We start from the raw sequence: 22,739 nt of genomic DNA on the forward strand, positions 1-22,739 counted from the left end.
ATGGCTGTGTTTGTGTTGTACATTTTGAATAAATGATGCTGAAAGTGTCAGTCACAAAGCAAAGAATGTAATGTTTGTAGGTCAACAAAATGCGGTTAGCTCTGCCAGATATCTGAAAATGAGCAAAACTACATTTACAGACCCATAACCCTGTTTTCCTGTAGATATTCAGGAAAAGCACAGTACATTTCTCTATTATATTTCAGGGAATAATAACAGATAGTTAGCGAATCTTTAAAAAGAACATTTAACATTCTAGATCAATAACGTAGCACTTTAAAGAATTTCCTTTTTGTCCAATTAAAATGAAAACAATAATGGAGCAGAGTATGAAACCTAAGTGCTAATCACAGTTTAGCACTTCTGCAATGAATTGCTCTTATAAAATTCTTTAAGGTCATTTTTAAGCACGAGGCCAGTCTTTCTTCTTCATTCCTATGGAAGTAATTTGGTAACTGCTTCGGCTTTTTTTAATTGATAAATATTTATGCTTGCTTGCCTTACTGGTTAAAAGTTTTTAAACACCCCAGTTTTACGTGTTTTTTAAATGGAAAATAGTCTAAATGAAAGACAGCAAAAACATATTTTTTCCCCATTAAAGTAGTGCAGCCATCTCTATCAGAAACAACAGCTCATCACTCTCCCTGTCATTGCTTTAACTGACTGTCAGGTCCGGTTTTTCCTTTTTCCTGCTTCCAAAGATTGCCACACTGGCCGTCATGCTTCACATTTTGTCTTCAATCCTACTGGAATGTTCTCAGGAATATATTCTTAACTGCTGCAAAAGTGGCCGGATAGCTCAGGTGGTTAAGCGCAGGACTGGCACATGGGAAATCAGGGATGGATTCCCAGGGTGAACATTGAGCTTCATCAAGGCTGGTACTTGGGCAAGTCCAGCCCGAATAAAATACAAGTTGTGTCAGGAAGGGCTGAAAAATCTCTGCCAAATCAGCTTTCACTCATTTGCTGTGGCGACCCCTAAAGGGAGATCCTTAACTGCTGCAAAAGTATGAATAAACCGGTAACCATGGAACTGGATGGAGTTTCAGTCTGAAGAGTGTGCTGGACTTCAAGATGAGATAAGGTAGTTCTCCTGCATAGCCTGGATTTTTGTTTAGGGGCGTTGTGCTGCTGCAGGATGAACCCATGACCAACTCGCCACATACCACAGAAAACTGCATCTAGCTGCAGAATGATGTGGTGGCTGTTTTGGTTCAGAATGATTCTATTACTGGACAAATCCCCAACTTTGACTCATTATGTTTCCTCCTCCTCCGTGTTTTAGAGTTTATGTCGACTTTTTTGCAGCATTTAACTTTTTTTAATTCAGACATGAGCTGTCATTTTCATTAAAAAACACAAAAAACAGGGGCAACACAAACTTTTCACCTGTTTTGCTTGAACTATTGTTTTAAAATATCTGATAAGAACCAAACTATGTTTAATTCCAATAAGGAAAAAAAAATCACATATATCCCATTACAAATTGTATTGTGATCCCCTTTAACACTTCACATATGTATAATTCAGATCTAAGGTTTCTGGAAGTGACTATTTCTAAAAGTCCGACCAACCACAAACAACATGTATTAATTTATATATATTACACATATTCTGATACATCTTAACACAGTGTAAGCATATCTCTTAAATAGTCTATATATAGTTAATCGTTTCAGCATGCCTGTCTTTTAGAGAGGCATGTGTACGGTTTTTGCATTAGATACATTCACAACACATTATTTGAAACTAATAATGTTGAGTTGAAAAATGCAGTGATATCGTCAGCAAATATAAAGGACTAAATCTGCTGTCACTTTTCTCTTTACAGACACAATTATGTAGTATGCACACAAGTCACTGTTCTATATAGTAAGGAGACAGCACAGCAGCCTCAGAGTACAAACTGGATCTTTAAGCATAACTGTGAGCACTGGTTAGGTCTTACAGTCTATTGACAGTGTTGGTTCAAGGAGACTTGAAAGAGGCACATTCGAATGTGGATAAAAATGATTTCTGTCCAGTTTTAAAAGACGCCGCTTCTCCTTTACATCAATGATCTAACTACTTTCTACTTTATTTATTTATTTTTTCTGATGGATAATTATTCTCTGACTTCCTCACTTTACCACAACTCAGTATTTAGAGTTTTTTTTGACTTATGACAGAAAGAAGACAACAGCAGAAACATGACACATTTTGAATTCAGACAGGACATTTTCAAGTTCTACGTTTTCTCCCTGAAGAACCTTAAACAAAGCATATTGTGCCGCTTACGCAAAAAACTGAATGAAATGACATAATTAAACACACAAATCAATTTTTTTTCTTTCCAAACGGGTCTGTGTGACTCAGGTAATACCAAAAAATGGGCACTTCCTTGCATATGCAACAATGTTTTAGGCACATTAGGAAACAAATTCAGCTCCTTTTGTGCAACAACTGTCACCAAAACGTAACAGAAAAAAATAAGTTTGGGTCATTCTTAGTTAAATATTAAAATATTTTAATTCTGTGTTCTCACAAGATGCATTCTGAATCTGATTTTATTTTTGCACAGGTGGAAAAATGTCATGTCAGAAAAGAAAAAAACAAAACTAAATATTTCTTCTCTTTGGGGTAAAAGCTTTTTGACCTATAGTCTTCTAAAATTGGCTTAATATTATTTGAATAGTTTGTTTAAATGTTATATTCAATATCCAAGTTCAAAAAACCTTTTGAAATGGGCTAACAGTTTTTTTTAAAACAACCTTATACTGTTTTTTTCATGCATAACTTAAATCCACCTTAATTTGTATTGATCATTCGGATATTTACACATTAATTATACTGTACAGTAGCCCACTAATAAAATTATTAAACTTTTTATGGTTATTATGTCTTGTTTTCCTAGTGCGTGGAAACTCCACAGAGTCTTACAATCAGCTCATTTCTAAAAAGAAAAGAACATCTACAGACAAATTTATGGCTAGAAGCTTGTTTTAGTATCAAAATGTAGATGAGAAGTTCTTTTAAACAACCTAGCTATAATCAACCAACAAGCTTGGTGTTATAGGTACTTACAGATTGTCCAAACTGGACAGAGAATCATTATTGCAAGGAAAACATTCCTATTTTTTATCTCCTCATCAAACTGATTGCAGCTCAGTTGATCAAATAGAGGCCCAAAAATATGCTGCCAAGGGACTGGCAATGAAGTTTTTATCACATTTGACCTGATGAACAGAAACGCATTTCAACAGAGCTGGCATGTGTCAACCTGAACTTTTGTTCATTTTTGCATAACACATGCAACGCTGTTTTAGTCAAAAACGACAAAAACAGTGGAGGAAAAGTTCAGGTTAACCCTGTCCTTTTCAAACATCTACAACTCAAAAGATTTTCGCCAGATCAAAGACAAAACTGTGATGTAAGTTGAACAAAGGTACTCAATAGGAATCCCCAGCTTTTTTTTCTCTCCCAGTGATCTGTGTAGCTTTTGCTGTTATAATTTTAGTGTTTTTGATGCTGTTGCAGGTTTATGAACACCCTATTTTAGTTGTCGCGTCCATCAGCATCCCAATACCTGCATCTTTTTACAAACACAGATCATTTTCTCTTTGTTTTCCTGCAACTATCCCACAAAGGCATCATGGGAGCCTGTGGCTGTAGCAGTATGTTTCAGTGATATGGTTGTGTCAGTCAAAATAGCAACCACTGTCAAATATGTCCCTTATCATTTGGAGTTTGGCGTCATTACATTACAGGCTTTATTGTTTTTCACATCAATCATACACCAAAACAAGTATTTTAGAGTTATTTCTAATCTGTTCTTGTTTCGTGTTGTTCAGCACTGAAACAAGTGTTTCACAGCCTGCTGCCTGTCCACAGTGCTGTGGTTGGGGACCCTTATTTACAGTGTTTTTGAGAAAAAAGCCCACAAGAGAGCTTCTACGCCTTTTCTTTAAAGTCATATATGAAGAAAAGAAAATGAACAAATTTGTCATTTTAGCTTCCATACCCTCAACACAAACAGGAAAATGCAATCATGGCTAAATCTGTATTCAGATTGATGCAAATATATGTCAATAGCTGAACAATGAGCTCTTCAACTGAGAAGTTAGACAAGCTTTAAGGCAGTTTGTTTATCATTCAATCCTTGTTTAAACACTAACAGCCCCTTTAGAATAGTTCATTATATTCTGATTAATTCATTCCATCACTCAACTTGTTGATTTTCTATGTCTATATATAAGCCGAATTCTGATTTGACCCATTCATTGATTATAAAATAAGACAAAAAATGAATAAAACCACGTAACGAAACGCTTAATATTTATCGGCCATTGCTGTTTATAGAGCTTTTAGTTTGTTTCTCAAATGTTTCTCAAATTATTTAAGGAAACTAGCTTTCAGTTGCATACGAGCAGAAAATAATAAAGGCACAAACAACCTTCCTCTTATCAACAATTCCTCAAGCGGGAATGATGCTGAGAGAACAAACTGAATGCTTTAGGGGTACCTTGAAACAAAAGCATGACATGTTAAGAAACACTTTCATTCAACGACATTTCATGGTCGAAGACCAGCAGCACATCAGTTTGCCAAGCTCTGAATTTCAGAATGAGCTTCTGACTTTGGAACAGTCAACATTGCTGGCTCCTGAAATGGCTGCAACCCATTAAGGGCGTCTAGTCTTAAATGTTTTCGTGGATGTGTGCAGAAGTGTGTTCCTGTGCACCTTTGCAGCACATTTTAAGGTGTGGGCATGTATGGCTGTCAGAAGAAGGGAGCTCTATTGCTCATCAAGTCAGTGTTAATCAGAATGGCGGCTGTAAAGCAACAAGAATATGTCCAGGCTTTTTATGGCATGAACCATTGCAGCTTTTTTACTTTCAAAAACATCAAGTTTCACATTGCCACCGCTTTAGTCACTGTGCACTGTACGGGAGGCACACGTTTGCTGCAGGGCTGAGTGTTTTCGGGACTCTAGCTGGGGTTTCTGGAAAGGCTTACTGAGCTTAGTGCCACTGGAGCCGCCACCAGCAGTTTGGGGACAGGGCAGAAATGGGTTTCCATGGGAACGTACTGGAGCTCTACTGGATCAGAGGCCAGAAGCTCTGGGGGGTCTACTGAAAGAAAAAGCGTGGACAAAAAAGATGATTGTTTAGCTTTCAATAGACATAAAAATTGTCACTAAAACAAGGTCCACTGTAGGAGTTTAAAAATTCAAATTCATTGAGATGCTAAACTTTATTTATATTAACTAGATGGCAAAATTACAAACATTTCAAATTTTTTTTGAAACAAATTAGACTGGGTTACTGGGTTTTACTCTGAGCTACTGGAATAAAACAGTTTGATCATGTTATTCAAAATAAAGCCTAGATGTAAATATTTAATAGATAATGTATCCATTTATGATAAATAAGATTAGAAGAATTACTAAAATAGCTGTTACATCTGAAATGTTAGCTTACTGAGGCAAGTGTGATCACATCAAATATAGTTAGAAATCAGGGAAACAAGAAGACTGCCATGAACACAACATTAACACATTTTATAAGATCTCTTTGTTTGTTTGTTTGAAGATGACACGTAAAGCAGCTTTGCCCGACACAGAGCAACAGCGAATGAATTAATGATTACTGCAAGTAAACACCAGACTAAACAAAAAAGTCGTTTGTATTTTAAGATTCCTTTTTGGTCAAACTAAAAGCTTTAATCATTTGCTCATGTGACAACAGGCTGAAACGTGAAGAAATGTGAAATGTGACCATGATCATTTACAAGCGCGTGCTTTTTTGACCAAATGTGGGGAAGAAAAACAATGAAAAGAACCTATAGAGATAAATTAAAACTGAAATCAAAGAGCAAACCTGATTCGAGGCGGCAGATTCAGCAAAAGGAACATTGGTGACTGGGGTCGAGGCCGACGAAACAGAGGAGGTGGTGGCACCGTGCATCATGGGAACTTTAATTCAGGCGGATCAGACGAACGACAAAGGACAAAGATGTGGGTGGGAAGGAGGGAGGGACAGGAATGATAATGATTACCATGGCAAAATGTGTAGAGGTAAAAGTCATGGCACAAGTCAAGTGATGTAGCCAGGATGAATTTGAACAGGAGCCAGGAAACATGCAAATATAATCAGAGAAAGAAAATCACAGATTTTAAGCTCTAAAATTGAAAAAAACTATTCCATTTTTCAACATCAAGTAGTTGGTAAACAACTCAACATAGTTGTACAATTTAATCAGATTGAAGTACTTTCTATCAAACTCAATGAACTGACATGTGCATGCAATGAGCAAATGATTTGCTGAATACATTTTAAGAATATACAGAACTGTAGTTTTTATAATATTACTACAATGGTAATAACACCATTTATGATTACTTCTGTCTGATACTATTTTTTAAAAAATATGTTTATCTGTATTAATTCATTTTCTTTATATTTGTTATGTAAACATGATAAATATATTTAGTTTACAACAAAATATATTTATTGACATTTGATCAGAGCATGTTATACTTCATTTAAGCCCCGGCAGAAGTAATTTGATAAAAAACAAAAACAATTTAAAGTGATTCCATGACCCAAGCTGCAAATGACAAAACCCTGCAGTTGCAATAATGTTTTGTCTTATTTCTCTGTAATCAACAAAAATCTTGCAATCTTTCATGTTTTCTCAAAACCTTCTATTCTCACTGCCTATGCTTCTTTTCGTTGTCGGTAGAATAAACTTAAGTATCTGAATGAACACAAACACAAATCAAGCTGAAATATCAATTCAAACGGGACATTAAATTCATTGAAAATGAAATGTCACTGAGTTAACCAAATGTATTTAATGTTAGTGTAGATTTGCTCCCTCCTAAACAAAAAAGAAGAAAACAAAACAATTACGAAAACAGTCTTTGGATCGCATATCCAAACAAAGAGGAATGTATTTGCTTCTATTTGGCTTTTGAGTAAAAATTTAAGATTTAGTTCTTCTCTCGACTTGGTGCTTGATTCTTGATTTTCTGCTAGTCAGTGATACAGCAAACAAATCAAACTCAATTTCCCAGAATGCTTCTTTTACCTCAAGCAATCAATCTCCAGGATCTTGTGGGCATATTTTTGGGCTGTTACAACACCAAAACCCTGCAGTTGCAACAGTTTTTACAAAATAACTGTAATTCAAGTTGGAATATTTATCTCTCATAGTTTTTAACTAAAGGCTGTATGAGGACATTCAGGTTCTAACATGGTTGTTTTTGGTCACAGTTTATTGAAGTGCAATTTTACACAATCCCACTAGAAATTTGCAGCATGTATGAATTTTCTTATTAAAGAGTGTAACGTTTTGAAAGATCTAAACAGTTTTTTGTGCAGCTAGCTCAAATGTACACATCAAAGTGTCTGAAACAGTAAAAAAAAGGAAAGAGCAGCGTGATAGAGCACAGAACGGTGAGATATCAAAGGAAATTCTACGATCATAAAATGTATCATACATTGTTGGAAAAGCCGATCACATAACCTTCATGGACTGTGATCATTCCATGTATTAATAGTTCCATGATGCCTTGAACATTTTTATATTAAGAGACTTACATGTGTGGTAAAAGGCTGGTTGCTGTTGGTGTATGTTAGCCAGGGCTTGCTGGTAGTATAACATGCTGGAATTGACGACTGCGGCACCAGCTCCATTGCTTTTCTCTAGAACCGACCTCTTTGGTAGTGGCTGCACGCCCACTGGAGACACAGCCTGACAAAGAGGATATCAAAGAAAGGAAACATTATTTGATGTTTTAACACTCCATAGGTTAGGGAAGGAACCCCTAAATCTAATGACTGGTGAGTTTTTTGGGGATTTTCTCTAGTCAGTATGTGAGTTTTGTGACAGCCACCGGAGGGCGCTGTAGTATTTGATGTAGAGTACTACAGGGATTTAGCAGAGTCCAGGGGTCAGGCCTGGAGGGAAACAACATTAATACGATTTAATTGTGCAACAGGGATGCAGTTGAAGCACCTAACTGCAGAATAACAAAATCAAAAGGACTTACCGGTGGCGTTTTGCTTTTATAAATATATGCCAAATGTATTTTTTGCTTTTTATATTATTAAAAGGCAAAAAACACATCTAGCAAATTGATTGAAAAAATGTTTCTATTGATCTACAACAGGAGGTTGTTGAGCTTTACTGGTTTAATTATCGCCAAAAATGTTATGACTCACATAAACCAGATGTGTTCATCTAAGAAAAATCTATTTTTAATTTTTCAAACCTTTACTGTTCCATGCTGCAAATTGCTTACTCTCACCAATCAACCATTCATAATACCAATCAAATCCAATCAATACCAATCAAATCCTCACCATAGGTGCAGGCGCATTGTTTTGACCGATTTGGTGTTGCAAAGCTTTGATCCTAGCTTGCAGGTGAGCAGGGGGGTGGAAGTATTTGCACTTGTCTCGGCCGCAGCGGCCTTTAATGTAGTCCATGCAAACAATGACACAGTTCTCCCTGCCGTCCACCATGCCGGCCTCTAGAGGGTGAGCGAAGCGGCAGTCCCCCCTTGTGCAGTTCCCGCGTTGAAATTCTCGACAAACCTGACGGTGACAACAGGGCACTGATCAACATTTACCTTTCATTTGACTTGGACAGAAAGGACAACTGATAACACTGTACCTCCAGCTTGTCTGCGCGCTTTTGTGCGTAGGTGATATTTCCCATGTTTGGCAGACCAGTGGGACTCCCAGGGACAAGCAGGGGCGGCAGCTCAGGCACCAAGCCCATGGCCTGATATGGATTGAATGGCATGGTGGGGTTTGTTGCCAGGGAGGGCGTCACTGAAAATTGTGTCTTCAACAGACAGAAAACTAAATGAACTGGAGAAAAACAACTAATGACAGTGATGAGCTGACAAAACACAACAGGTAGAACAAAGGATCTCATCTGCAGATATCCTTCAGATTCTAAGACATGAGTTGGGTTAGTGAGATTTAACAGTTGTTTTGACATTTTGCTCTTTTTGTAAACAAATTGGAAGGTAGTCTTTAAATGTAAAATCTTAATGCCTTTTTTTCATTATAACAAGAACAAAGGTTAGACAAAATACATTATGGTAAGTCTAGCCAAAGGTGTGGTGAAATTATCTTTTTTTTAAAGAAAAAAAGCTGACATATGGCATCATTTGCAATTCAAGGCACTTATGAATTTTGCCTCAACAGCATGTTTAAAACACATCTCAAAGAATTATTGCGGGTCGCTCACAATGGGTGGCAGTTGTGCTCCAGCCAGAAAGAACGGCACCTGTTGAGCTAACATGGCTGCAGCGGCCTTCTGCTGGATCAGGTTGTTTCTCCCATTAATCTCCAGCTGGGTTTTCAGGTGTGGAGGAGGGTGCAGGTATTTACAGTTTTCCCGTGTGCAACGCCCCTGAAGAAGAGACAGGAAAGACAGGGTTTAAAGCAGGCAGACAGAGGGATTATGGGAAGGAAATAACACTCTAGCTGAGAAACTTTATGAGCTACAGACATAAGTTTAAACAACCTTAAGCATCTCACTGCAACTCACTCTTATGGCTCTATTGTTGTTACAATGCTTATTAACCAGTAATAATAATCAAACACGTCAGATTCGGTGCTTTTTCAAACATTTGAACAAATACAGCTTGTAAATTATGCTAAATTGTGTTCTTAAAGCTTCCCTTTAGTCAGACTTTTTAGAGATATGTTCAATAAAAGGAGCTTTTGGTGTGTTCTCGTGTAAAAACTAACATATTCTTTACATCAAGACATTTATTTTTTATTTGGATTAGGAGCTCATTTTTGACTGAGTAACGGTAGATTTGAAATCCACCAGCTCCTAAAATAAAATAACCACATAAAAGCCAGTCATATATTTGAGGAGGGCAATGTTGGTTTTTTTAAAAAGGATAAACAGTTTCTTACTCTTATATTGAATTACTTTCTCAAGGATTCCTGGCAGGTAAAAAAAAAACTAAAATGAAAAAAATTAATACTTTGGAAACTCTGTACTTAAAAAAAACACATCAACAATAACTTCCCTGTTTTTATAAAGACAACATTGGTATTTGACATTCAGAAACCTTTATGTCAACCTATAGGAAAAGATAAGCAAGGCAGCTGGAAGCATTTATGAAATGTCTATTGTCCTTTTTCACCTGTGAGAAATCAAATAAAAAAAAACTAAAAGTAACATAAAATATTTTTACATCTAAAATTGTAGAGAAATTATATAACACAACCGGATTCCAGCACAAACAGTGATAATTTGCTGCTTACGAGAGGTGCAATCAGACTGTGACTGTACTTAGTCTGAATCCAGCAACCTGCTGGTTAGAAGTTCACTGCAGAACTTGACGGCCCAGTTTGGCCAACGTACTAGAATACTAGAGAGAAAATGATTCTAAATGTGCATTTAGTGTTTTAGAATTTCCCCAAAATGAAATTCACTTGGAGTGTCTTAAGCCATGTTTTGCTACAATGGTAACACAACATTTAATTAAGTTTTAGTTACTTTAGTGTACTCACTAGACTTGGTGAACAAAACTCCACGTTTATTCATATAAAACGCTGAGCAAGAAGGCAAACGTTAAAAGTTTGCTATTAAGGGGAAGAACATTTTTTTTTTTTACTATTTAAAGAGAAAAAAATATAATTCTGCAGCAAAGGGAAACTTCTACTGTACATGTGTATCTCAAGAATAACCAATAATTAACCAGAGACTTCCTTAACAGTTAAAGAACAAAGAAAACTTAAAATCACCAGTCAAAACTTACCATAAAAATAAATAAATAAATTTACAGAATAAAATCTTTTTTCTTATCATTTTACAACTTTATCCTTGTAATAAATGTGTTTATTTTTTCTTTTTATGGTGGCCCTAATACTCCGATGTACAAAACTCCTCTTTGTAAATGTCATTTATTTTTATTGCATTTGCTTTCAAAGAGAATTTTAATTGTGCTGCTGATATAGAATATTTAAAACTTTCTCCAAATCCAACTAGAAAAAACAACAAAACCACAAAAAGGCGTATTCAGTTTTACAAGTACTGGCAAACCCTGGTGGTGTCAGTGGAGATTATAAAGAAAACATCATTGCATTTCTGTCACACTAATTCAAAAATGTATGTATAATCTGTGATATTGGTATTAGGTTAAGCTTAACAGCATCATTTTGACACATATCTGGTGATACATTTTTTGCAGGTCTCATATGTTAAGCAGTGCAATGTCAGGAATGCAACATAGTGTAAAATATATACACTAAACTATATTTCAATTTAATTTTGTCTGGTTTTAGGTTTATTTGAAGGTATCATCTTCTCTTTTTAAGTGTTTTCAGTGGTCTTTTAATTCTTAGTATGCAGTTTTAGTCAAAATCAAAAAACCTGTGTCATTGTTTGGTATATATTTTCTGCAGAACGCCAGTAGTTCATTAGGAATTTTCCATAGGAGTTGCCTTTAGCATGGACCAACCCCACCCCCCTTTCCATTTTGCTAGCTTAAAGCCTTTCACATCCCCAAGCTAGCATTACTGGTACAAAAAAAATGACTAGCAATATTGGAGCTATCCAGCTGTATAGTTTTGAGTCAGATTCCAGCTCAGACGAGGAAAATGAAAACATACATGAATGTATTTGTCTGCAAGTGGATGCATCAGGGTGGAGTGGAGCTGGCCTGCCAATTGTATTTGTGAGCTTTTTCAAACAGCATTTTTGTCTGGTCCTGATTCACAATGATTTGAATAAAGAAATGCTCAACAATGCAATTTTCTTTAGATGTCCGCCATCATCAGACAAATGGCCAAGAACATGTTAAAAACACCAATTTTCATTGGAGAGGGTCTTAGAAGGACTTTTCTCTATTATCAGTTAAAATGAGTAAAAGCAGCTCATGCAAAGCCTCTAAAACACTACTTTTATTGGAGCTTATCTGCTGCGTTTTAGAATTAAGTAGCTTTTAGCAGTAAAGGGCTATATAAAAAATTGTACATTCAAATTACATTAATTTTTTGAAATGAAAGCCTAACTTTGGGATTTGCCATTAAAAAAAAATTATAAATTAAACGAGAATGCTCTTTTTTCTTTAAAAGTTAAAGGACGATGTGATGCACAAACTAGTACGGTAACCATTTAGGATGACAACAGCACTCCCGTTAACAAGGTAAAAACTAAGTGGTGAGCTCACCCTGCCTCCCTTGCAGCACGTTCACACTGATCAGACAGGGGTAATGGAGGAGCTGTGGGGAATGACAGCAGCTGGATTGGACCAGCTTGGAGATGCCAGATAAGGGAAGTACAGTTTGGAGGAAGGCCATTAGCAGATAAATCCATAAAATTAACAAATAAGGGGGTTGACACAGAGAAAGAGGAAGTAGTGATGTTGAAAGCAGCCTGTAAGCTGCAGAGTGGTGCTTCTCTGTGCTTCTATTCAGTTAATGGGAAAAAGTAAAGAGTCAGCTGACTGTAATCCTCAAAACAATGAGTGCATGGACAGTGAGCACTGTTGTTTACCATCCTGGAGCTGCAGGCCTGCTTACAGCCCTTGGTGAAGTAAATGCTTTGACCTTCAGCCAATCTCTTGATTTTTTTTCTCTCCAACTAATAATGTAACTCCATGGCCAGAAGACAGCTCTTACAGAACCCTTGCTGCCTTTTGTCAAAGAAGCGTGCCTCTTGCTCACCTCGATGTGACCAGCACGTAACCACGCTGTTGCTCTGTGCTAAAAACAGCCATGCCACTCAGGAAGATCAAACTGTCCAATCAGTATGCACTCCTGTGCTGTTGCTAGGCCCCCTCTCTCAGTCTCTCCCCCTCCTGCTCTGCAGGACATAACACAGAAAAATGGCTGAATAATAAATTCTAACTCAATAAACGAAGAGACAGCAGCTGCACCCAGACAGAAAGCCCCTTGTCTGGGATGCACTTCGTTGCTGCAGGGAAGCTTTGGAGCAAAATGTCCCCAGAGCAAACATGCGCAGACACGCGCCAGCACAGCAACAGCCTAGTTTGCTTTTAGCAAAAGAGGTCATTGATAGTCAAAGCACCTTTAAAATACTTGGGGCGTCATCATTTCTTAAGACTTTTTGTGTGTGGAATACTTGATAGAGAAGAGAGCATGAGAGTCAGAACAGCAGCAGTTCTGATGTTGCAGAGGCAACTATCCTTCACCAGCAGTGATTGGGTAACAGATCATCAGCAGAGCAACTTACACTAAGATCAGCAGTTATCTCATTAATCAGGAAGGGTTTGTAATCTTTTTCTGTTTATTTCAAGATAATTAAGTTAATTTTCTTGATTTAAAGCAAAATTCAGCTATATTATAATCAGTGACGTGCGGTGAGGTTAATGGCTGGTGAGGCACTGACGTCATCAGTCAGATTTACAAACATATGAACCATACTGAGTAACTTATTCACCATTTAATTGACAACAGTTAACGTGTTTTGTTTAAAATATCATTTCAACATGTTTTTTTTCATATACAAACTGCAGCATAGAAAAAAGCACGTGATGATTGATCTTCTTCTTTCTCTTTCGGCTTTTCCCATCAGGGGTCGCCACAGCGAATCATCGTCCTCCACCTCACTCTATCATGGACATCTTCTACCCTAACACCAGCCAACTTCATGTCCTCTGTTAAGACATCCATATATCTCCTCTTTGGCCGTCCTCTTGCCCTCCTGCCAGGCAGCTCCATCTCCAACATCCTTCTACCAATATATCTACTATCCCTCCTCTGAACATGTCCAAACCATCTCAGTCTGGCTTCTCTGACTTTGTCCCTAACACAGGCAACATGAGCCGTCCCTCTGATGTACTCGTTCCTTATCCTGTCTAACCTGGTCACTCCTAAGGAGAACCTCAACATCTTCATCTCCGCTACCTCCATCTCAGCCTCTTGTCTCTGTCTCACTGCTACCGTCTCTAACCCATAGAGCAGAGCTGGTCTCACCACTGTCTTGTACACCTTTCCTTTGAGTCTTGCTGGCACTCTTCTGTCACACAACACTCCTGACACTTTCCTCCACCCGCTCCAACCTGCCTGCACTCGCCTCTTCACCTCTTTTCCACACTCCCCATCACACTGAACTGTTGACCCCAAGTACTTAAACTCCTGCACCTTCTTCACCTCAGCCCCCTGTAACCTAACGCTTCTACCTTGATCCCTCTCGTTCAGACACATGTATTCTGTCTTACTATGACTGACCTTCATGCCTCTTCTTTCCAGAGCAAACCTCCACCTCTCTAGCTGTTCCTCCACCTGCTCTCTACTCTCACTGCAAATTACAATGTCATCTGCAAACATCATTGTCCAGGGAGATTCCTGTCTTACCTCGTCTGTAAGACATGATGACGTGATGATTGATGATCTTCATAAAACATTCATTCATGATTTCGTCTTACCTTTACTTGTAAATAAAGTCCATACGCCGCTCCTTCTGAAGAAAATGACTTGCCGCTTGCTATCACTTATTCTAGTATTTTTTAGCGTCATAATCTCAGGGCTCACTGGCGCCCCCTAACATGAGGCACAAGAACTGCTGGCCTCACCCAGCGGCTTTTCCGCCGGCGTTTAGCGCTCAGCACAAGAAACACGTCCCTCACATACAGTTATTTATTAAAACAAACACTGTACATCATATACATCTGCTAAATTATGTTAACTCAGCTCATATAGTACAAGTGATTGAACCGACATACAGAGAGACAGCAGTACCGTCTGACTGCATAGGTATTGCGCAATCCAAGGTGAGGCTCAGCGGGCTGGTGCCTCATCGCACGTCACTTTTTAGTATCTGAACGGTAAATGCGGAAATTCAGCGATTTTGAAAAGAAAAAACACCCAAAAATGGTACATTTAAATGGAAAATGACTGCAAAGCACAAATTACTGATTAAATATAATAATTGAATTTATTTTTTCTCTTTTCTTCCCATAATGACAGGTGAGGCACAGCCTCACCTGCCTCTCCTGACTGCACGTCACTGATTATAATGTGTAAGAGGCAGCAAAAATCTTTAAGTTTCACATTAGTGCTTTAACATTATTCTAAAGGCAAAATGAGCTACCTTTTAAAAAAGCAGATAAATATAACGTATAGTGGCAATATTAGCATCAACAATTAAACTTTAAATAAAGAGACCCAAATAAAATTAAAATCCATACCTAAATTAGCAATCATATTGTAATTGTTGATGATTTCTACTGAATGAAATCTACATTGGCATCAACAGAAAGCTTAAGAACTTTTACACGATTTTCTAAAAACTACAATTATATTTCTGAAAGCACATATTTTCTTTTACTGTGCAGCACCAATCTTTAATATTTGTGTTAATCTGCACATTAGCTACAATTTACATGAGATTTAATTGTACTTATAAATACATTAAAACAATTTAAATTGTGAGGCAGAAAGGTAAACGGGATAATAGTTTAAATACACAATAAATTTGGCTTTCTTTGTAACAAAATGTAAGTTTTTGTAGTTTACTCTCAAGATTTGAGAAAGGAGACAAAATCCTCAACTCTTCTGGAGAAGCAGGGGGCTGCAGGGATGAATGCACTTGAAGATCTAAACTGTAGCTGTAAAGCACACAGCACCTAACCAGAGTGCGGAGAACATGGGGAAAAAAGCTGCAGAACAAGGACAGTTGTGTGTTGTGTCTGATGCTTCGGTACCTTGAGGGAATCAAAGCAGGCGATGACTCGGCCGTTGTCCACGTGGCAGCTCCGGGAGGGATGTGCGAACTTGCAGTCGGCATCGGAGCGAGTGCAGGTGCCTCTCTGAAACTCTCGACACACTTCCAAGGTCAGCCATTTGGTGTCTCGCCCCATGGTCATGCTGACAGCCATCTGAGTTTCTCACAGACACTGTAAGGTGCTGGGGCCGAATGGATGGGAAAACTGTCTGATGAGAGCAAGGATGACTAATGGTGACTCAAGAAGAAAATACCCCAAAAGAACATGGTGAAGCAGAAGCAAAAGAATATTTTCCTTTCTGCTACACACAGTGGGTCCGATTGGTTGGTTTATTTTAGGGGATGTTTATTAGTTCTTCCTGGGAAAAGTGTCAGCTGAAGTTTCACTGGGTGAGATACTAGAGGTTGCTTGTCGACAGAGACCAGCTCTGTTGCATTGGAAAGAAAGAAAAAACTAAATAGGAAATCACTATGGTCAGCTTAGATGTGTCTGTACATTCACCAGGGCACACTGATTCCCAATAAGTCTATATTACATTCATGGCAACATGTTCAAGACTGGGACAGTCACTGTAGCTCTACTGCGGCTGTGTTTCAGCAGCCTGATAGAGGAACACAAAAGATTGGTGTAAAGAAAACAGAAAAGAAAAAAAAAGCAGAACCTCACACCTTGATGTCCTTGTAATCACGAGGCTACAGCCTAAGTCGGGGTATGACGGGAATGCAGCTCAGCAAAGTGGGAGGATGGCTCTCTGGCTGTCACGATAAAATATTGCATCCATTCAAGGCCAAGCACACACTGATCCCTGCTGTCCTGCTGTAATCCAACAGACTCGTTTGCTGAAACCATGCGGTAGGCACTTTGGAGTTCCACTTCCTCCTTTTACATGGGTGGCTGTTTCATCTCTCCTTCACTCTTCCATATCCCTGTGTTGTCATCCTGCTCACTGACCTTCCTGCTGCATGTCCTTGCTTGTTGCCTTGCTGCGAATTGCAAGAAATTAGGCAAATATTAGCAAAACGCCAGACGAGAAAAATATTGCTGTCAAGCTGCAACCTCACGCAGGGCTTCTTTTGATTCAGGGTGATGAGGATCGCACAGCAGGAAGGTGGAAGTAAAATACCCAATGGGAAAAGAAAAGCGAGGGCAAACAAAAAGAGAGGAAAGCATACAGGAGGGAGGGAGGCAGCAATGAACAGGAAAGGGCAAGCTATGTCTTGATTAAGTGATACAGGGGAGAGAGGGAGAGACAGAGAAGGGAGGATGCAGGGGGATTGCAGACAGGACAGACACGTCACTTCTGTGAACACCACAGAGCAGAAAAGTAATAGCACAAACACATAAATCCTTTGCCTTTGAAAACCGACATCCTGGAACATGGGTTATCAACAAAAATTATTCCTTGACACTTATTAATAGGAAAGGGAGGAAGGAGAAGGAGAATGGGCAGTTCCTGACAACAGCAGCGGCTGTGCTCACAGCAGAAAAACAGCCAATCAGAGGGCAGCTTACAGGAAGGCACCGATCAATGGCAAAGCATGTATTAAACACGGCTCCTCCTTTTTCCAAAGCCTGTCCTTGTTTCTCTTGGTATTTCACTGATACAAGTTCAGTCATGGCAGTCATGACTGAGCCACATGCTAACAATCAAACTGCACAACAGCTCCAACAACAAAAGGCTTTCTTCTTGGCTGCATCGTGTTTAGTCATGCTGCTATTGGATTCAGGGTTGATGCATTCAGCCTGCTGCTCAGCTCTCACTGCGGGAGCACAGTGACATGTCTGCACACTAAGTGCATAAACATAACAACCAAAGAGGTGACGCTCACAAGCACAAAACGAAAACTGCAAAACTGTATGCAGCACCTTGACACACAGCAAAACTCCAGGAGAGAAGAAGAGAAGGCGTTAGACCACATTTGATCAGAATCTACATATGATGGCAGCAAACACAGACGGTGGAAGCAGCAGGAGGAGGCTGAGAGGGAGTGTGTGTGTTTATGGTTTGTGTATGACGGCATGCAGATAGATCCACAGACCAGAAAGAGATTACTGCAGCACCAAGGGGCAAACAGGGACAATGGAGAGGTAGACACTATATAAATACACCCACAAACAAACAAACAAAAACACGTCCCTGCAACCCAGAAGAGCGAGGAATAAGATGTTAGATCTAGCAATTGCTTTGCTTGCGTAACCATTTTTGCTTGTCTGAGCCTCCTCCTCCTCCCACCCAACCAACAGATCAATACAAACTTTTCTCAGGGGAACAAGACAAGCGGTCATCCTGCAGCTTCCCTGTCCTGCCTTCAGGTCCACATCAGCATCAAGAGCCTTTGCTTCTGGACACCCTGACGATGCAATATGCATCCCACATCATTAAAATCCCCACAGCACTTTGCTTTTTCCTTCCATTCTTGCAACACCACACAACAAATTGTGCACAGCTGCCATTACAACCACCCTTAGAAATACATGAAGCCACTCAGGCACATCTCCAAAGTAACCTCAGTTTATAGTGCAACCGGTGCCTTCCTATATAACAGGGAAGGACTTTTCGTTTGCTGATAAAGCAACAGTAAGTCCAGGGAATCGTAGCAGGTTTGTCCCTAGTTTTATCATTAAAAATGTCAAAAGCTGTGCCTTTGGTGTCTTTGTGAGGCTCTCTGAAAACTAAAAGACAACAAGATCAGATAAAAATAGAAAAATTATGCTTTATAATAAAGTAGGCTAAAAGTGACACACCTCCAGTTGATGCAATATCGATGATGAGGCAGAGAAATCAGTGAGAGCTATCAGTGAACGAGTAAACCTGACATTTCAAAGGCCAGTAAGTAAACTTTATGAATTAGTAACTCATAAATGACTGCTGTCTCTAAATTACTGACAGCAGAAATGCAAGGACAGAGGAACAGAAGATGAGGTCAAGCTACACAGACTTAAGCATTGCGTGACATTTCTGAGAGAATTTAACAGCACATTAGGCTATTGACATAAACACGATGATTTTTACTGCAAATAAGGAACAAAAATGCTGTAGCAGAGGCATGCTTTGATGACTTTTTCTTTAAAAAACAAGGTGATGTGAAACTTGAAAATAGTGAAGGCTTGGTTCTTAGTTAATGGCTGTTTACTTAAGACAATATGGAAAGGCTATGTGCAGTTTAGAGTGGGAACCACCAGAGGTGCACTTGTGACTAAGGCTTTTACTTTGAAGACCCACTCCAATGAAAATTTGGTTTTCGTTGTTTTTAACATGTTCTTGTCTAATGTTTCTGATGATGGAGGACGTATATAAAAAAAAAAAGGCGTATGCTTATATAGCGCTTTTCTACCTACAAGGCCCAAGGCGTTCACACACTGATGGCGGCGGCTCCGCTGCCGAACACTGGCGCCAACCTCCCACCAGAGGCAAGGTGGGGTTTAGTGTCTTGCCCAAGGACACTTCGACACATGGGCGTGCAAGGCGGGAATCGAACCTGCAACATATGATCATGGATCGGCCGCCCATTAGGAAGGAAAAAAAGCTGTTTGAAAAAGCTTGTATTAGCTAGGTTCAAACTACAATCAGTCACAAACTGCTCCTCTCCATTCTGATGCATCCACTTGCAGACAAATAGATCCATGAACGTCTTTGTTTTCGTCATTTTAGCTGGAATCTGGCTCAAAACCGCATGGCTAGATAGTTCTGATAATGCTCGCCATTTTTGTTGCACTGGTAATGTTAGGTTGGGGGGTGAGGTTGGGGTGGGGCTGCTCAGTGCCAACAGTCTCACCTAAAACTCAGAGGTAAATTTCGAATGAACTCCTGCCGCTCTGCAGAAACTATGTCCAAGAAAAAGACACAGGTATTTATCTTTTTGGCTAAAAATGGCATAGTCATAATTAAAAGACCACTGGGAACGCTTTCACAACAGATCGAAAGATGACTGGAGTGGCACTCAAAATAGTTTCCCTGCCTTAAAATTATAGTGAGAGCTGGGGTTGGTAATAAAATCCATACATGTTTTCTCCTCCTTTTGTGACAAAAACAAAGATACAGACGAACAAAAACTGTCCTTATATCTAAAACAGATCAATTTTGCCTTTAACATCTATTACAATGATTCAGCTTAATAACCCCCACAAGAGATCTGTTCCACTGGAAAACAGCTGAAAAAAACCACCCACTGCATTCCTATGTCAGCAGTATTAACGGCTGAACAAAGCCTATAGGAACAATCATACCAATCAGGGTGAGTGCTAATGTTCAAAGATGCCACTCAAAAATCGGATAAAAGCTGGTTACAGCCGTCATCACTCTGCTGCCTGTCTGTCCTCCAGGTGGAAGGCGCTCCAGCAGCATGTAGGTGTGGCTCAGCACGAAGGTGGAGCGTGAGTGGGTGAGGCACCAGAAGGACAGATGAGGGCAGCTGCGGCTGACTCAAGCGCACTGCGTCCCTCGTCAAACACAGTGCACCAAAGGGCTTCCGACAGCGTAACCTTCAGCCGGGCTCTGGCGTCTGCATGGAGACTGCTGTGAGGGTTTGGCTCCACCTTCACGAGCAGTGGGCATTCAATGGGTTTATAAGTGCAGCTGATTACCACAACATGCTGACAGACAAATTAAACGGATGAGTTACAGAGAGAGGGGTTCATTTCACCAGATGACTTTACAGCAGCTAACTGAATCATACTTAAGGCGCACAGGGTAGAAATATTAGAGTAGAAAAGACCTTGATGCCGAAAGGCACCTAAAAGTCTCCATATGCTGCAAACTGACAAACAAATGAAAGTGTTTCAGTTAAAGTACAAATATAAAACAGAAGCCGTGATGGGAAATCATGGAAAAACTAAGACTGGTTTCATTTTTCCTTGTATCAAGAACTGCTGTACTCTAGGTTAAAGAGAATTAAGAGTCAAATGAAGGGTAATTCAGAAACTGAGCTCATTTTGAAAGAGAAAAAGGAATGTCAGTGAGTACATGTCTATTTGTAGCATTGAAAACACATAGATCAAAAGGCCCATTAAACTTCGGTTTCATTTTTAAATCTGCCAGTGTCTTGTGGTAGATTTCATTTTAACTGGTGTAACCTCATTCCCAAACCCTTGGTGGTTTCCACTCTTACCAGAAACATAAAATACCAAACCTAAAACACAGGACACTCCCAACATGGCCTCCATGTTTCAGCTGACTCATAAACATTTTGTTTAGAGCAGTGACAGAAAAAATAAAACAGAATCACATCACTGTTTAGCAACGGCACGATCAGGTGATCGATCTGAAAAGTGAACAACGAAAACAACAAAAACCCACAATGAGAAGGAAAGCATGAGGAAAGTGAGCAAAAATAATTAGGTTAAGTATCACTAATCTGTCTATTTAAGCACAAAAGCTCCCATTCAAGCAACCATAAAAGGAGAATTTGTCATCAAATTGGAGAATTTTACCAAATATCTGAAAAGCTACAAAAAGGTGGAAAAACGTTGAACAAAACTCTTTCGAACAATAATTTAAAGAGGGATTAATAATCATAGCAGGAGAGATTTCACAAACTAAAAAAAAGGTTACTATCAAATGTGTTACTGCTTCTACATATTAAATAAAACAGCACAGCTTAAAAAGCTTACTGGGAGCAATTAATAAAAAATAAAAAAAAGAAAGAAAACAGGTTGTGTGGGAAAATGTGACTATAAGCCTTGGCTGTTTGTTCACGTGTTGTGTCAGTTTATCTCTGTTTATATAAAGTAAAGAAAAACTAGCCAGACTGGTACAGAGTCCACAACCAGAAATGTTAACTTGTCTTGACTGGCTGTGCTGGAGAGAAAAAGGAGACAAAAAAGGGCCAGAGGATGCCTTTATGAGGACTGTGTATGCTATGTAGAAGCAAGTAATGACAACACAGCATACTATGGTGGCTTGAACGTCTGACACCACACAAAAGGACAAACAAGGACACGCTTTTACAGCCTCCTGCAATGACTGCTTCCATAGAAGAGGATAACCTGTCCGTTTTCCTCTTAAAAGAGGGGAAAAAGGTCAAGACTTTCATAGAGAAGACTAATCATTTTAACTTCACACCTAAACATATTTCTTTAATTGTGTATTTGTGTATTTTAAAAATGATAACCTCGTCATAGGTGCAAAGTAGGGCACGCGCTCATAGCATAATTTACGCAGTCTAGTTGGAATCTGAATCGACGATGTTATGACTCATTTCTTAATTTGTTACGCCTATTATAACAACAACGCAACAAGTATGAAAGGCAAATTAAATAGGTGAAATGTGTGTTTTAAACAACATTCAAAGTCAATCTGCTAATATATATATTTTAAAAGGAATAATAATGATACCGTATTGAAGTACAGCTCAGACTCTCACCTGTTTTTTAGTCCCAACAGTTAAATATCTTTTGCAAAATGAAAAGGTCAAAAAGATATAAAAACGTCCTCTTCATGTGTATGACACGCGGCATGCCTTGATAAGAGGGAAAAAAGAAGGAAATACGCGGGCTAAGAAATAATAAAAACGATAAGCAAGCATAAAACGTGTTGCAGCCTGGAGAGGGAAGGGCAGAAAGAAGCGGGGTTTAGCTGGGCGCGCGGCAGCGGTGGTGCTAGTGCTAGCTAGAGCCGAGGCTGATCGCGACAGCAGAGCCCGGGCGGGGAGGAAGAAAGGCGGGGAGGGAGGAGCTGGGAGACAGGGGCTGAGGCGACATCACAGACAACGCAGAGTCACGAAGTCACTAAAGAGGAATTATGGCAGGTTTGCTGCGACAGAAGTCCGGTTTGACCGAGTCATTTGAGTAAAGCCCGATTATTTATAATGGGACTAAAAAATAAAAGTCAATTAGATCACAAAACACCTTAAAATGCATTCGTCAGTTACTAATTAAAAATCATTTTATCTTTATACTTGTCCAGCAGATGAACCATTGAACGTTAATATTAAAACAAGTAGAGTGCAAATGCAAATTCCATTATGTAAAAATTTGTTTAAAGCATTTTAATTGTATTACTTAAGACGGTTTATTAAAATTTACTTGTATT

At 39.0% G+C, this 22,739-nt stretch overlaps 1 protein-coding gene across 7 annotated transcripts; it reads right to left on the reverse strand.

Annotated features, from left to right (window-relative positions):
- Positions 1-1,474: 1,474 nt before the first annotated feature.
- On the reverse strand, positions 1,475-22,369 carry mbnl3 (muscleblind-like splicing regulator 3). 7 transcript variants are annotated; one of them, XM_011479999.4, is made up of 9 exons: positions 22,072-22,369; positions 16,378-16,692; positions 15,689-15,917; positions 9,247-9,411; positions 8,662-8,835; positions 8,349-8,582; positions 7,584-7,737; positions 5,859-5,953; positions 1,475-5,111 (listed from the first exon to the last, which is right to left on the reverse strand). In XM_011479999.4, the coding sequence occupies exons 3-9, from the start codon at positions 15,860-15,862 to the stop codon at positions 5,109-5,111; spliced, it is 999 nt and encodes a 332-aa protein (XP_011478301.1). In that variant the 5' UTR covers positions 15,863-15,917; positions 16,378-16,692; positions 22,072-22,369; the 3' UTR covers positions 1,475-5,108. The 7 variants fall into 7 exon arrangements, with proteins under 7 accessions (XP_011478301.1, XP_078810188.1, XP_020562137.1 ...); XM_011479997.4 differs by having other exon boundaries at positions 2,545-5,108; XM_078954062.1 differs by lacking the exon at positions 5,859-5,953 and having other exon boundaries at positions 1,475-5,108.
- Between the last annotated feature and the right edge of the window lie 370 nt (positions 22,370-22,739).

The sequence above is a fragment of the Oryzias latipes genome, chromosome 10, assembly GCF_053564925.1.
Source record: "Oryzias latipes strain Hd-rR chromosome 10, Olatipes_Hd-rR_3.1".
Lineage (NCBI taxonomy): Eukaryota > Metazoa > Chordata > Actinopteri > Beloniformes > Adrianichthyidae > Oryzias > Oryzias latipes.